Below are 17,651 nucleotides of genomic sequence, written 5' to 3'. Positions count from 1 at the left end.
ACAGATACGCAGTTCGCAGCAGAATCAAGCCGTCCGCTAGCCAGCAACACTCTAACTTTTATTAGATGTAACACACACTGAAGAACCAAAAAAACTGATACACCCGCCTAATTCGTGCAGGGCCCCGGCGATCACGCAGAAGTGCCGCAACACGACTTGGCATGGACTCGACTAATGTCTGAAGTAGTGGTAGAGGGAACTGACACTATGAATCCTGCAGGGCTGTCCATAAATCAGTAAGAGTACGAGGGGGTGCAGATCTCTTCCTCTCAGCATGTTGCGGGGCATTCCAGATATGCTCAATAATGTTCATATCTGGGGAGTTTGGTGGCCAGCAGAAGTGTTTAAACTCAGAAGAGTGTTCCTGGAGCCACTCTGTAGCAATTCTGGACGTTTGGGGTGTCGCATTGTCCTAGTGGAATTGTCCAAGTCTACGGAAAGCACAATGGACATGAATGGATGCAGGTGATCAGACAGGATGCTTACATACGTGTCACCTGTCAGAGTCGTATCTAGACGTATCAGGCGTCCCATGTCACTCCAACTTCACGCGCCCTACAGCATTTCAGAGCCTCCACCAGCTTGAGTCCCCTGCTGACACGTCCATCGACTCGATACAATTTGAAACGAGACGCAACATGTATCCAGTCATCAACGATCCGATGTCGGTGTTGACGGGCCCAGGCGAGATGTAAAGCTCTGTGTCGTGCAGTCATCAAGGGTACACGAGTAGGTCTTCGGCTCCGAAAGCACATATCGATGATGTTTCATTGAATGGTTCGCACGCTGACACTTGTTGATGGCCCTGCATTGAAATCTGCAGCAGTTAGCGGAAGGATTGCACTTTTGTCACGTTCAACGATTCTCTTCAGTCATCGTTGGTCGCGTTCTTGCAGGATCTTTTTCCGGCCGCAGCGATGTCGGAGATTTGACGTTTTACCTGATATTCACGATACACTCGTGAAATGGTCGTACGGGAAAATCCCCAGTTCATCGCTACCTCGGAGATGTAGTGTTTGTCTCATGCAGACGTTGCCGAACTCAGCGCCGTATTATGCCTGTTTACATATATCTGTACTTGAATACGCATGCCTATACCAGTTTCTTTGGGGCTTCAGTGTAGAAGAGTTACATTAAATTAATCGTAATGTATATTACTCGTATTATGGCAGCCGTAATATTTGAGGCAACCACTACTTCCACAACTCGCGCTGCCATCCAGCAAAAACAAAACAAAAATGCAGTTTCTACGAAATCCAAAACAGTGCAGAATGATGTGTAATATGTCACATCGTAAAGGAATCCTTGTGTTGATTTCAAAATTGGTCTTAGACTGAAATATCTCCGAAGTTGTGAAGAGCCTAATATTACCACTAACTTCCATAATATTAAATCATCTAATGTGTCGGGTCACAGTTGCACGTGCAAAACATAATCTTTTATTCTTAGCACTAGCTGAATGAACGATGCTTCCGGTAACAGTACCGCCTCACAACTCCCCCTTTAGTACGTGACACAATACACTGGAACCATCCAAACGAATAAGTCGCCCGTGAAATCCACCATCCTATTACGACTTTCAGGTATTACAGATATTCAGTTCATGGTAGCAAAACATGGGCTGATGAACCCAACTGGCTTCAACATTATAAATGTGGACTCGTAAAGAAATCCGAAATTACAATCTAGGAAATATCAGTGTGTCCTCGGAGTCGTTCCGCGTCAGTGTGCCTAAATAAAATCTTCTTGAGTGTTTCATTCGAAATGACGCGGCTTGAAAAACCAGGAACATCTTATTCAACGAAATATCAAAAAGTGCTGAAACATGTATATATAAGTGCTGAAACATCTATAGATTAGGCGTCAAAGAGTCTATAGTAGCATGTCACGTTCGATTACTTCAATAATCGGTAATCGATTATGAAATTATTCACATGCCCGCTAACAATGGTTAAAGATTCATCTCTGGCGGCGGGGAGGGGGGGGGCGAACATGTTTTAACGTGCCGAGTTATTCCGTGTTAGCAAAGGTGCAGTGAGTATGATGGAGCCGTGAGCGCCTCCGGTCCAGTAACTGCACGAGATACGTTTTTTCTTTTTTCCTTTAGTTAGAATGCAGCTGACGCACCAATATCTGATGCGGCCTTTGGCAGTGACTCAGCCTGCCAGAAGGACGGTAGGAATATTTATGTGATGAGAAGTCCCGCCTTATGCAAGACACCTATTTTCTTTCGTTTCACCCATACATGTTTCAGCACTTTTGTGCTATCGTCAGTGGGTCCTATTTTTATTTTTAACTGTAACTTCTCATCCAATTTTCTTAGCAAGCACGGAGACAACAAGAAGAACTGCACCACAAGATGATTATTTCTACACCTAGCCAGGTATTTCCATCGCAGCTCTTCAACAAATATCAGAACACAACCATCAGACTTCATATAACTATACTCAACATTAAGTTCAATAAACTATGTTTGGCTCAAAAAATTGTACCTAACTATGTAACAATAGCTGTAAACAACATGTCACCAGCAGCACAGCAGACAAAACGTAAGGCAGAAATCATGTGGATAAAGCAAGAGATCCGGTCTTTGTATTCCAAAAAACAGACTCTGAATAATGAATTATACAGATTGCATTTAGAACTAGCTAATCACATAACATAACCACCATTTTTTGATGAACTAATGTACAGGGTTAGAACATACACAGATACCATAACAGGCAGAAAACAGACAACCCAACAAAAGAAACAAAAATGTTAAATCACAGAAACACCGACCAATCCCACCACCAATACAACAAACACACCTTTCACAAAAGATTGATTAATCTAACAGACATAGAATTATCTGAACAAGAAAGCAGCCTACTTGAAAAGGGTCCCAAACATAACATTAACACAATGGTGTCACACAGGACAGTAGAAAATATCATAACAGAAACTGAAAACATCGTAAAGCAACAAGAAAAACTAAACATACCTGAATTCAATGCAAACCTAACAAGAGAACTAGTTGCTGAGGGAATAAGAAACATAATCAAAGAGAACAAAACCACCATAAAAGAAAACACTAGGACTCCTGAAGAAAAAACCTACGGAAAACTACAGAATAAAAAAACACAAGAAAATGCCATCGTCATAAAATCAGACAAAGGTAATTCAATAGTAGTCATAAACAAACAGGAATACATCCACAAAACATTAGAATTCATCCAAAGCAACAACATCACAGAACTAACAAGTGACCCAACAAACCGATACCAAAGTAAGTTACAGAAAACCCTGAGAAACGTAGAAACAATTTTCACAGAAACACAGGTTTTAAGAAAATGATACAGAAAAATCCCAAGGCCCCCACCCTAAAATCATTTCCTAAAGTTCACAAACCCGGAATACCCATACGTCCATGAATTAACTTCACCAAAGCACCAACATACCACTTAGCCAAACACACACACACACACACTCTGCTACAGACAATATACAAATACACTGACAACAGAAGTTTAAAGAACTCAAGTGACTTAATAGAAAAAATAAAAAATGAAAACTTACCAAACAAGGCATCATTGGTTTCATTTGATACAATTTCAATGTACACACACATCCCAACAGAAGAAACCATCAACATAATAGAAAGAAACCTCCAACTGCAAGGAAACACACCCACAACAAACATACCAGAAATATTAGCCATACTCAGGCTCATCACAGAACAGAACTGCTTCACATTTAACAACAGATTTTACTCTCAACATGATGGACTACCCATGGGATCCCCAATCAGTGGCCTCCTAGCTGACATTTTCCTCAATCAGATAGAAAAACATATCTTTGACAAAATAGTAATATCAAAACAGTACTAAATAATATATTGGTACAGATACGTAGATGACATAATTTGCTTAATAGATGAACCACTGTCTCGCATAAAAGAATTTCATGATAACACAAACTCCATCCACCCACAAATACAATTCACCATAGAAACACAAACAGATGAAAAACTCAATTTCTTAGATCTCACTATACACAAGAGAAACAAACATGAATTCACAATCTACAGAAAACCCACACTCACCAGCACCATTATTCATAACCAATCCAATCACCCCATAACTCACAAAGAAGCCAGCTTCAGATTTTTACTTCACAGGCTGAACAAAATACCCATGAACAAGCATGACTACACACAAGAACTGAACACAATAAAACAAATTGCACAGGAGAATGGATATGACGCAAAGAGAGTAGACAAAATAAACCACAAAATACAAAAACAAACAGCACATAACTATGAAACACACACACACACAAACACAACTCACCACACAACAAATCAGCAGACAGTAAGCAACAAATGGCACACACAATGTGGGTAATATGCTAAAGAAACAAGGACTCAACATAGCGTACAGAACCATCAACACAATACAGAGCAGACTCGGAAGAAATACCACCAACACTGACAAATACAGCCAGTCCGGCATCTACCAACTTACTTGCAACTGCTGTCAATCTGTATATGTGGACCAAGCATGTAGGACCTTCAGAACCAGATATAATGAACACCTCAGAGCACTGAAAAGCAATAGCACACTCTCAACATTTGCAGACCACATGGTAGCACACGACCACCACCCAACAAACATTGAAACTGACCTCCACATCCTAAAAACTAGCCGCAGCCTATACCAAAAATTAACTATAGAAGAAAACTACCACATCCAAAAATCAATAGCCCAAGGAAAGAAAGTACTCAATGAATACACATCACTGTGCAACAAAACCCTCTTCGCCACAATAGAAGAACTATACAAGTGACACACACACACACACACACACACACACACACACAAACACACAAATCCTCTCTCTCTCTCTCTCGTTTCTTTCTTTCTTTCTTTCAGTCTCTCTCTGCCCCCGTACTCATCACACACACGCAAACCCACACAAACCACACACCACTAACACCAAATACAATTCAAACTCGCGCCCCTCACCCAGCAGAACACGCTACGAAACAAATGAACGCCATACAGCCACAACACGTAATGGCAGCGAAAACTCCGCCTATGTTTTGAGTAATCCGAAAAACTGCATTGCCACGCGAACACAGGCAAAGAAGTAAGCCTATTTACTTCGCCAACAACACAGGAAAACGTACCACAAATTCAAAACTGTAAGTTACAGAAAGAAAACGTGATAAGTCTTATTTCCGTTCGTAAATGCATAACAAACAGAAAATAAATTACGTTTTGCTGTTTGCAGATGACAAGTTGTATATTGTGTACCAGAACAGCTACCAAAACAAGTGGACAATAACATCATGTAAGGTATGTTACTTATGATTACACCCACTTTTCGCCAATTAAGTTATAAATGCAACTTTTACATAATGTTGTAAACGACGCAAATGTTAATATGTTAACAAGAAATTTACAGTTATAAATAAAAATAGAACCCACTGACGATAGGACAAAAGTGCTGAAACATGTATGGGTGAAAAAAAAGATAAAAAGTTGTCTTTCATCAGGCGGAACTTCTCATCCCATTTTCTTAGCAAGCACGGAGACAATAAGAAGAACTGCACCACAAGATGATTAGGAATATTTATGTTCGCTATGAAAGTAGATAAACTACGTTACTCTCAGATTTTGTTAAACCTTACACATCGCTTTTCGATATTACTGTACTAATACCGTCCAAAATCCGTTCCGTTATTTATCATAGTTTTGAAGATAGAAAATTTTACCTAAAAGACATAAAAAACAATTCTTGTATTTCAAAACTGATCTAGTAACGGCAGTAGATTAGCTGTCAACTTCATATGCAGCTGATATGAAAAATTCAGCTCCTAAAAACCAGTTAACTAGAATCCTTCACTTTTTAACGTTTGTAATTTTTATTAGACGTAATATTGGAACCTTTTAAAATTAATGTTCAGTTATAGTTCATTATGCGAGTGCGTGGTGGTGATTCAGAGAGTGAAAGAGAGTCGTATGAAAATTCGAAATCTTTTACTTTATGAAGAACTTTGTGAAATTCAAACTATGGGAAAAATTCCGGGGAAAACCACGAGTCATGTGACAAATGTCTGAGTGAGCATGCTTACGTAAAACGCAGCCAGAAAAGAAGCTAGGAACGTAATAAGCTTGTCATTTAATTTTGGAATTATTTCACACTGTATTTGAGCTATAATTGAAATCTAATGTAATAAATTGAAGTTTTGCTTACGTAAAAGTACTTTCTGAATTGTGATTGGATAAGAGAGGATTTTGCCGCGAGACTCACCTACAAAGTATGTCCTGACTGGTCAGTCAGATCAACGATCTTTATAACTGTAAACTTCCAGAAGCAACTGCAGTTATTTCAAAGAAAATGCCTTTTTTGCATGCTGCACTTCGAAATTTTTATTTTTAGTTATGCACCCAGACGCGTTTCGCCTTTTTTAAGGCATCTTCAGTGGGTGTCCTGAAATATTACATGATTTGTCCATTTTTACACATCGGCTATGGTTTCACATCTAGGTTATAGATTTAAAAACATTTCCTTAACGTTTTTTATGAAATGGAAAGGTACTTGCATGTAATTTCTAATTCATTGCATCTAAGCAAACAGATTTTTCTCATCTGGCAAACAGGTGGACATCTTACAGTTTACTTTCAGTTCACTGTTTACGTTACACATCACTGTAACTGCCATCTTTTTAATACAGAGATTCATTTGTTTTTCTAAGTGATACCAACATTCTCAGCTTTCTGCATTCAACTGTTTTGTGAATGTGTATGTGTGTGTGTGTGTGTGTGTGTGTGTGTGTGTGTGTGTCTGTGTGTGTGTGTGTTTGTGTATTAGAGAGGGAGAGAGATTTCTTTTTTTAATAAAATAAAAATTATTTTATTTTACTTTTATTAATATTTTTTTCATTTATTTATTCTTAAAAATAATAATTATTATCATTATTATATTTTCCTGTATATACTTATGAGAGGAATCAGATGTGTAATCATTTGTTGGGATTTCTGTCTATTATATGATCAATCAGTGTAAACAGTGAGTTGGTAGTCATATTTACTTGGTTATTTAGTAGTTGTTCCTTTTCAGCCTTTGTTTTGTATATATGATAATTTTCCTGTAATGTTAGGAGATGTCTTTCATTATTTATTCTATTTATTTTCATATCATTTTCTCTTGTAGTAGGTTTGTGGTTATTTTTTCTCTCAAATGTTCAGCATAAGTTGAGTGGCTCGTTCCATATTTCCATGCTCTGATATGTCTTTGTACCGCGTGTGAATGTTCTTCTGGTTTGTCCTATATACCTTCCATCACATGTGTTGCACTGTAGTTGGTATATTCCTAATTTTTGGTAGATATCTGTGTTTTCTGTTATTTTTGTAATGTGCCTTTGGATTGAATTGTCTGTTTTGAATGCTATGTTTATCCCTTGTCTTTTGAAAATGTTTGTTATTTTATGTATGAGTTCGTGCTTGTATGTCATTGTGTACCATCTTGAATCTTCCTTCTTTTTTTCCTGTATTCTTTGTGTCGTTATTGTTCTGTCACAGTGTAGTGTTTTGTTGTACTGTTGTTTGTGGGTGTTTATATACTGTGTTCACTGACTGCATTTGTTTTTTAATTTTTTTGTTTAATTTGGTTACTAGATCTCTGTTGTACCCATTGTTTGTTACTATTTGTGTGATGATGCCTAGTTCTTTCTAGTAATTTTCTGTGCTGAGTGGTACGGTATTGAGTCTACAAAGCATGTATCTGAGTGATGACTGTTTCTGTGAGTGTGGGTGATTTGAAGTCTGATGTAAGATTGTGTCAGTTCCAGAGGCAGTACTAGTGCATAAGTAAATACGGACTTCATAACCATTTCATGAGTCTTAGTGGTAATAAATAGTCAAAAAACTTTAAACATCTTGTTACAAGAAGGTAGAACCCCGAAAGCCCGGTATTTATCCTGAACTTCCAGGAACTGATTTTTAACTATAATTTTGCGGCCTCGATCTGGAAGGTTTTACGCGGCTATTTCTTTAAAGCTGCTTTGCTAGATTGCAATTGTTACTACAGAGTGAAGGTACGTGGATTGAACTGTGTGAATATAATAACAATACGAAGAGAACCGAACCCTGCCCCGCAACATTATGAATAGTTAAACTGCTACCGCCTTGGTTTCAAAACTGTAATTGATTTGCAATTTGCCACTCTCTGGCAGATTAAAGTGTATGCAACACCGAGCTTCTATAACACCAACTCTAGCTCGTCCTTTCGCTCTCAAGTTGCGCCTTCATCGGCGTGTTTCCCCGCTATATTTTTCTAAAAAGAGATAAACTTTCTTCGTATGTGCTGTCAGACTTTCCCTTTCAGTTGTTTATCCTTCTAAATAAATAGGAATAATAAAGAAAAGGAGTACGGTACTTCTTCATGAAGTAAATTAAATGTAACGTAGCCTGATAAAGTTACAATCCTTCTTCTTGTTAGACTTACAACTTTTTGCTTCATAGCGAATAAATTACAATATTTTTCTCTCCTATTAACGCAAATAATATCTTCTAAAGTAGGAAAAAATTCGAAAGGAAAGTAAATGTGAAAGTAACACATTCTTGACAAGCTGAGTCTCATAGCTCAACTTTCTGTTAGAAATTTGGTGCAACTGACTAAGATCTTTCGAGAATGGAAACTGCAAATGAAAACTGGGTTTTATAACGAAGTATAAATCTCAGTTAGCTCCATTTATGTTTTTAAGTTGTTAATCAAAATTGCCTTCGTGATTAGATGCAACTCTCACGCTTAAGAGATTAACTGAAATAAGTTTCTCTTAGAATTTTTAGGACTACCACTAATATTTCTCTGTTCTTGGTTCTGTAAGACTGCGTATATGTGTGGTTTACTTTTTGTTACTAGTTTCGAAATTTCAGTAGTTTCCGTTTTCCCTTCGGCAGGCAGTCCGGGAAAACTTTGCTTGTAGTTCCAGACATCTTAGCGATTGTTTCCGCTACACGAATTTCTGCATTTACTATATCATTCTGTGCCGAATAATCATTATTTCCTATTTCTTCATTCGGTGGGTCATGTGCCCGCGATGCAGTGTTTTACTCCGCAGCCTTTTCTTGTGGATTATGAAGCTCTTTGACATGAAACGCAGAGATTGGCGCGATTCCTTCTTTTCCCTTTCGTGTTTCTCGATATTCGGTACTACATTGTACTTCCCTTGTCAGTTTCTTCGCTGCTTGCCTTATCTACTATTGTTGCCTTGTACTTTCGCAATGAAGATTTTGAAGACTGTCGCAGTGCAGAAGATGTTTTGTTATATCGCCCACTTTCCTCACATTGTAGCAGCATGGCGCCTTCGTCGGTCATGTATGTTCACCGCCACATTTGTTTTCTGCTTATTCAGAATAGCTATTCCCATTGTTTATGAATAGCTCTTTGCGTTCACTGAAGCTTGCTGCCACCTCCACATTCTCTTCCACTCCCATAGGCGAGTTCTGAAGTTCCTGCACGTTGGCAGAGATGATGACACTAGCATCGCCGGTTGATCTACTTCGGTTCTTCGCTGTTATGCTCTGCATTTCCTTCGCTTGCACTGCGGCGGTAGTTTCGCTAAATCTTGCTCCCGTTTGCACACGCTTTCCCCTTACATGGCCACACTACGGTGATCATCATCACGTGCATTATCGATCACGCTAATGGGATCCTGGTCGGTTTATTTACTTTCTTTGTCACATTACTTCCCATTCGGTTCTGCTGCCTATCGAAGATGGATTCCGCGACTTACATTTCTCCAACATCCAGGCCCTGATGTATCCGTAATGGGTTCATTCTGGCATGACGCATGCCATTGCTCCTGGTTAACTTTTTCAGTACGCATTTGTGCAGGGCAACTACGGTCATAATCTACCTACAGAGGTTCAGTTGAAATGCTTATGGAGCATGTGCAGATACGGTTGTCAGAACACAACATACGCCGTATGACCGCTGCTGACATACAGGGTGTTACAAAAAGGTACGGCCAAACTTTCAGGAAACATTCCTCACACAAAAAGAAAGAAAATATGTTATGTGGACATGTGTCCGGAAACGCTTACTTTATATGTTGGAGCTCATTTTATTACTTCTCTTCAAATCACATTAATCATGGAATGGAAACACACAGCAACAGAACGTACCAGCGTGACTTCAAACACTTTGTTACAGGAAATGTTCAAAATGTCCTCCGTTAGCGAGGATACATGCATCCACCCTCCGTCGCATGGAATCCCTGATGCGCTGATGCAGCCCTGGAGAATGGCGTATTGTATCACAGCCGTCCACAATACGAGCACGATGAGTCTCTATGTTTGGTACCGGGGTTGCGTAGACAAGAGCTTTCAAATGCCCCCACAAATGAAATTGAAGAGGGTTGAGGTCAGGAGAGCGTGGAGACCATGGAATTGGTCCGCCTCTACCAATCCATCGGTAACCGAATCTGTTGTTGAGAAGCGTACGAACACTTCGACTGAAAAGTGCAGGAGCTCCATCGTGCATGAACCACATGTTGTGTCGTACTTGTAAAGGCACATGTTCTAGCAGCACAGGTAGAGTATCCCGTATGAAATCATGATAACGTGCTCCATTGAGCGTAGGTGGAAGAACATGGGGCCCAATCAAGACATCACCAACAATGCCTGCCCAAACGTTCACAGATAATCTTGATGCTAGTACTGTAGAGCAATGAGTCGCATGTCAACACAAGCACCGAAGTCAACATTACCTTTCTTCAACTGGGCCAACTGGCGGTGAATCGAGGAAGTACAGTACATACTGACGAAACTAGAATGAGCTCTAACATGGAAATTAGGCGTTTCCGGACACATGTCCACATAACATCTTTTCTTTATTTGTGTGTGAGGAATGTTTCCTGAAAGCTTGGCCGTACCTTTTTGTAACACCCTGTATAAGAGGATATATGCTTTTGTAATTCTGCTTCGGCTACCCGTCTGTCATTGAGCTTCACCACGCCAAAAATTTTCCCACTGCACTTTTCTCTCACTCGGTTCACTACAAAGTACAAACGAAACATTCCTCTAGTCTTTTCGATCGGCACTTCTGACGTTAGCTTAGAGACTCTCAGAGATGGCAAGGCAGGACCTGCCTGTTTTATTGATACCGCGCTGGCAGACCCTCTGATTTCTAATGCCAGCCGTAAGACGTGCACCTAGACGACACCCGCTACGCGGCGCTCCCAGTAGTTGCGAGCGAGCGCTGCCGTCGCCGCCTCAGCGCTAGCAGCGGGCCACGTCTAGAGAGCCTGTATAGGGAGAGAGTGGCCAACCGGACGATACGGCGGCCATTTTTCTGCCAAACTGCGGGCGGGACTTTTGAATGGCCAGTAGTGGAGTAGTGGAGTACAAACTCACTGAATCAAAAGCACAAGACAATATGGCGAAATCGTTCGTTAAATGCCTTTCTTTACAGCTATAATATACTCATAGTAGCCTACTACGTACAGCACCAGAAAATTTGATACAGTAGCTGCAAAAATTATTCGTTACTCGCATTTATCTTCTTTAAAGTTCGTTTACTGGACATATTGCAATGAAAGTAACGTAAATTAAAAAATATAGTGTATAGCATTTGTTATGTATCGGAAGTGCATAACGCTAAAGATTTAACGTACCTGTATTACGCCAGATGAATGAAAGTCGTAAGCAGTTGTTTACTTGTGACATGCAAAAAGTGTGAGACGTATTAGTACTTCTTGTAGCGTCTTCAAATTTTTTGCGTGTCACAAGTAAACAACTGGAGTACCTCTCGTAGATAACAAACGAAAAAGATTACAAAAATCAGGTAATGTAATGTAGGCTACTGTAATAACGACCAAATATAACAAGAAAACTACCGTATCCGTTCTACCCTACAGTGAGTAGGCCTATTAAAAACTGTCTTCAAGAGTACCTACAATTATTTACTACGAATAATGTTTCAGCAACCACGACAACTGCGGAAAATGTGCCTGCGTCAACAGTCAGGTAATAATACTGAAACCAAAATAATGCCTAGCGTTCTGATTCGGAACGAAATAAAGTTTTACGCTATAAAGTCGAATGAGCATGGCACAACGATTATAGGAACTTTCCGTTTCCAACAAGGACTGTCAGATATTGGCTTCAGAAAAGCTTGTGGTGCTACCAGTATGCACGCAAACGCTAATTACGTACTAAAAACAATATACAACTAAATCGAACATGCATGCACAACGCATAACAAGTCTCTCAATAATTCAAATACCTTTTAATCGTTTCCAAAAGTCCTCTGAAGTTCAACTCAAAAGCACGGCGAACATAGGAAGCGCGAGAGACGTTTGGCAGAAAACTGGCGCTAAAGCTAATCAACCAATCACGGCCAGCTTCACTTATGGCCACTCTCTCCCTATTCAGGCTCTCTAGCCACGTCCAAAGCGCCACGCTACCGGCGCCCGCGGCCGCGCTACAGAGTTTAGAGCAAGCAGCGCGGGCGGCCGAACCTCTGTAATGCTGCGGCTTCGCTTTCGTTTGTTCAGTGCACACAGCGTTGTTTGGTTTTTGATACTGCTACGTCTGACGTTCCCAGTTTGGTTTCTGCTCCGGCCTTGTCGTTCTGTCGTGTTGTCTTGTTGTTCGTCCATCGCTGTTGCTGTCTTTGTGGCTTTCGGCGATTCGCAGTCGACGCCCTTGGTCAGGGTCAGCGTCTCTTTGCCGTACCACAGTTCTGGTTACCATATTTCGCGAGGAGATAAAACGTTGACGGTGTCTCACTGATCAAAAACTCGTACTGCTCGTGAAACAGCAACAGCAGCAGCTGCTCTTGCAGCTAAACTGAGTTTTAAGAAAATTCAGCTTTTGTCAGAATGCTTGCAGGTGCGGGGTTCACAACCCGTTCAGGATGTGGTCGCTTCCCAGGCGCAGTCCCGCCCACCGGCCTTTACGCCGCTTAACGACTCCAAGGAAGACTGGGGCAAGTAGCTGCAGCGGCTGGAACACTTGGCCGCGTTTCGTGTTTCTGGTGACGCTTTCCAACGCTCACTCTTCCTTTCTTCGGCTTTCTCGGAGACATTTTTCTTAACAAGTTGGCTGCCCTATCCAATCCGATTGCTCTCACATTAGAGATGTGTTCGTTGCTGATGAACTATTATTCGCTACGATTCCATGAGTTCGCGTCGCGCCACTTCCATCAAGACTACTAAGCATCTAGGTCTGTAATATAGCTCGTGGGTGACGATTTTGCGAGGACTGAGTCGAAATTGTGATTTCACTCGTGCAAACCCGTCTTGGAAAACCTGAAGTGCGTATTCCTTAATTCGAGACGTGGTGGTCCAGAGGTACGCACTGCACCCTTCAAACTGGATAATACTTCCTTGGACGATATCTAAAAAATCCCGCAAAATTCGAGATCGCGCAGGCAGCAGATCGACGCCTCATAGCTCGTCTCTAGGTAGCAACGGTTCACCCACCACCAAGGCGTCGAAATCATCGAATGCCTTTTTCCCGACAACAGCGTCGTGATTCGTCGCTTTCGGACGTGTCAGTGGCCGCTGAGTAGCCAGTCGCACCACGTCAGCATAAGCGGCGGAGTCTCCCATCTTGCTTAACCGTCTCACGACGCACCAATTCGGAGACTGTTCAGATTGCCGGGCGCACTGCACTCGTTGTGGAGAGAACGGGCATCTCCGAACTGTGTGCTATCAGGCATCAGGACAATTCGTCCTGAGGACTCCACACTTGCGTCAATGGACAGTGCATGAACTCCAAGCCATTGTCCTCCACTGCAGTCCTCCAGCTACCAAGATGTTTATTGATCTCACGACTGCACATCGGGACGTGCGTTTCCAGGTGGACACGGGAGCGACGGTTTCCCTGGTGAACCTGGACTACCAAGCGTTGGCCCCGCCCTGCAAGCTGTTTGCAAATGGTGACCGCTCCATTCCTCTCAGAGGTCAATTCACAACTGCGGCAGCAAGCAACTTTATCACACGGCCGATAACGCTGTTTGTTGTCTATAGTCACTCGGCTGGCAACAATTTCAGCCTGGATACCTTCTCGCCATTTGAGTTTTCCTTCATGGAGAAGTTCAAATCGACTCGGACACGGTTCCCCTCCAAGAAATTGACGATGTTTGTGCCTCTTTCACGTCTCAGTTCGAACATGGTCTCGGGTGCACCACCAATTTCGAGTCACTTACTTCTCTACATCCAGATGCAGTGCCCCGTTTCTGTAGGGAACATCCGCTTCCGGTTTCTCCATGGGCGGTGGTTATGCTGGAACTCGATCGCCTTACGGAGCTGGGTAATTAAACTAGTGCTTGGCCCACACTTCTGGTAATGATTAAGGAACCAAAAGGCTCCTTCCGGCTCTGTGGAGATTTTGGGTCGACAATCAGTGGCCAGTAACATGTGGATACCTACCCGATACTACGTCTGGAGGACCTGTGCTCATTTGCAGATACCACTGGACGAAGAATCACAATGCGTAACGATCATCAGTACACCCTTTGGCTTTTTTGCCCTCTGGAGTCTCTTCCACTCTGGCAGTCTTCCAGAGATACCTAGAACAGTTACTATGTCCATTCCTGGTTTTACCAGTTACCTAGATAACAAATAGTTTCAGGAGCACCTACGCAACCTCTGCACCATCTTTACTGTGTTGTGTGATGCAGGACTCAAGTGCCACCTGCATCGTCTCAGCTGTTGACTCCCTCTCGCATTTCCAAAACCTACAGCAGCTGTAAGGTTTTTAGGGTAAGGTGAATCATTATTCTAAGTTTCTCCTGCAAAGACCACTCATTACTGACTCACTGAACCAGTTGCAGAAGAAGAATGTTCTCTTCTGGTGGTGGGCTGCCTGTGATCATACTTTCACCCAGCTTCAGCAAATGTTACGCTCAGTGTCCTGCCATTCACCTCTCGAAATTTAAAGTCCCTTCAAAACTTGAAGTATTGTAGCGGCCGTTCACCACCCAGAATCAATCACCTTTATGACTGAATCACGCACGTTACCATAGGTAAGTCTGCCTTCTTCCAGCATTCGATACAGCCCTCGAATCACTCCACTGCGCACTTTCCTCGAACAGTCCCTGTCACCACTTCAATCGAGCAGTGTTTTGCCACTGCCCAACTGTCATCGGATGGAGGCCATCCCCACCAAGAGTACATCGTTCTCAAGGTCTGCTGACGTTGTGTGATTCAGGCTGAAAACTTCGCTGACTAAACTGATAAAGTGCAACAATACTAAAATAAAGAAATTTCATAAATATTCTGTTACTCTCAGGTCACTTACAATAACTATTAGTGATAACTGGTTCATAAACAAATAAGCCGACGCTCTTGGACAAGTGCGCTCACGTTAAATAACTGCAGGTTATCGCTATGTAATGTTTAAACAATAATTTATACATGTTTGACAAGAATGTCTTCTGGCACTCTTTACAGTAGCGGAGTCGGCTAACACAAGCGAATGACCACTTTTAAATTAGCAGAATTATTAATAGCACTTGCAATCAACATTTAAATAAAGTTAGTGGCAGTTTACATAAAAACACAAGTACAGCAAAGTATTCCATTTGCTTTGTAAATGTGGGGAATACGATGTTCTGACAAACATTTGCATAATGAAAAAGATCTAAGAAGCGTTATAACTCGATAAATAAAATAGGTAGCTTTCAAAAAATGGTTCAAATCGCTCTGAGCACTATGGGACTTAACTTCTAAGGTCATCAGTCTCCTAGAACTTACAACTACTTAAACCTAACTAACCTAAGGACATCACACACATCCATGCCCGAGGCAGGATTCGAACCTGCGACCGCAGCGGCCTCGCGGTTCCAGACTGAAGCGCCTAGAACCGATCGGCCACCCAGGCCGAGGTAGCTTTCAGGGATGACAGCTACCACGTGTGCAATGCTGCCACCTAAGAAACCGTTTGTTAAAATCGCATGAAGCGATTGAAAGTTGTTAATTCAGAGGTTCGTTGCGAAAAAGTTTATTCTCTGTTAGAGATTAACTTCGTTGTTTTAAAGATATTGGGGTATTATTGGGTCTTTGGATGTTCCTCATTTCTCGGAAATCGCAGATGTATTCAGATTTGCGCTAATATCTGTTAGTTATTGTGGAATCTCAGAGAGCTGTAACATAGCCACCTTTAAGATTTTCTGACACCGCCATTTCCTGGACGATCTCCTACACGAAGGACATGCGGGTAACAGCCGCCCAAATTCCCCAGCTTCGGGACTTCCCCCACACCCGGTCCCCAGTCCTGTGCTGACGCACGTGGCTCTCCTGCAGCGGTCGCCTTACCTTGTACTGATTCTAGGCTGCCGATTGTTCGCCTACTTCGGAGTAACGCTAAGCTCTAGCACGGCCGCAGCGTACCTCCGCTCGCAACGACGTCCAAACGTGGACTAATTAATAAATACTAGCAGGCGGTAGGTTTTGAACGGGCGACTCGCAACACGACAGCCAGCGAAAAAGCTATCACACTACATGACGTGCGCCCATGCATGGCCGGCCCTCAAAGCTCAACTTATGCCACTAGTTCTCTCCCTCTGGACGCTATGGCTCGCCTCAATCAACTCCTCGCGGTAATTCGAAAAGTACTCCTAAAGTACACGGGCAGGTTCACAGCCATACTACAAATGCCTGTTGGGTTACCTAGTTTTTCACTTGATGCTATGATTTCCTCAGTGATTAAGGAAAATAAAGAAATAACGTCGCCGAATATTGGTATTAACACTGCGTCTTCTCCAACTCATCTAAGTTCCCAACGCACGTCATTGTTATTTAGTGCATGTGACGTTCCTTACACTGTCTCATGCAATAGGTGAGTGGTTCAGTATGCTCTCCTTACACAGTTCTTTTCTGACAGATACGCCCAACGAGATGCAGAAATATTCGTAATTATTGCTGACAAAAGCATACTATGACTGACACTGGATGTATATACAAAGTCTACTTATTTGTCAATATATCTCATATGCATGACTCAGACACGTATTTCTCTTGCTTCAGATTCCACTCGATCAGTCAGCCGCAGGGTTCAGAAAGATACTGAACTGGGTGGTTGCCGAATACCCTGGATACCCCATTTTCGTGTCGGAAAATGGCCTAGGCAACGACGGTAGCGTCGGTCTGAACGACACGGACAGAGTAGAGTATTTTGCGGTGAGTACACGATTGCTAACGAGATCTGCGTCCAATTACTGTATCACTTATTTTAAAGAGCCGCTAATAGCCTACGTAAATTGTTGTCTCTTCCAGGCTTTCCTTCCTGCCCTTTTGCAAGCTGTGAACCTAGACAACGTTCCCGTGGTCGGCTACACCTGCTGGAGTCTCATGGATACTCTGGAGTGGCAACTGGGATACTCGTGAGTTATCCGAGCTATGATTTAGCTTAATGATTGTTGCGATAAATTAATACACAGTGCAGTCACATTAATCTGACCACCACCTCCATTCGACGTCGACGCGCAATAACCAGTCACATGTGGTAGGTGGCAGCACTAGCGGTGGAGAGTATATAAAGCGAGAAAGGGTGACGCGGAAAAGCGTGCAATGTCGCCGTTATGGAAATGGAGCGATTCATCTGACGTGCAAGAGGGCATGGTCATCGGCCCTCGGGCCACGGGTGGAAGCA

The 17,651-nt window shown here is 42.1% G+C and overlaps 1 protein-coding gene across 1 annotated transcript in view; it reads left to right on the top strand.

The window, feature by feature from the left end:
* The window catches only part of LOC124805392 (myrosinase 1-like), a 246,463-nt gene extending 229,077 nt beyond the window's left edge, over positions 1-17,386 (top strand). The window contains exons 19-20 of the mRNA XM_047265954.1: positions 17,027-17,179; positions 17,276-17,386. Coding sequence (XP_047121910.1) covers positions 17,027-17,179; positions 17,276-17,386 — 264 coding nt within the window. The remainder of the gene's footprint in view (positions 1-17,026; positions 17,180-17,275) is intronic.
* Positions 17,387-17,651: the final 265 nt, after the last annotated feature.

This window comes from Schistocerca piceifrons, chromosome 7 (genome assembly GCF_021461385.2).
Source record: "Schistocerca piceifrons isolate TAMUIC-IGC-003096 chromosome 7, iqSchPice1.1, whole genome shotgun sequence".
NCBI classification, from domain to species: domain Eukaryota; kingdom Metazoa; phylum Arthropoda; class Insecta; order Orthoptera; family Acrididae; genus Schistocerca; species Schistocerca piceifrons.
Note: the sequence above shows the minus strand (reverse complement) of the source record. Positions and strands in the feature narration are given on the sequence as shown.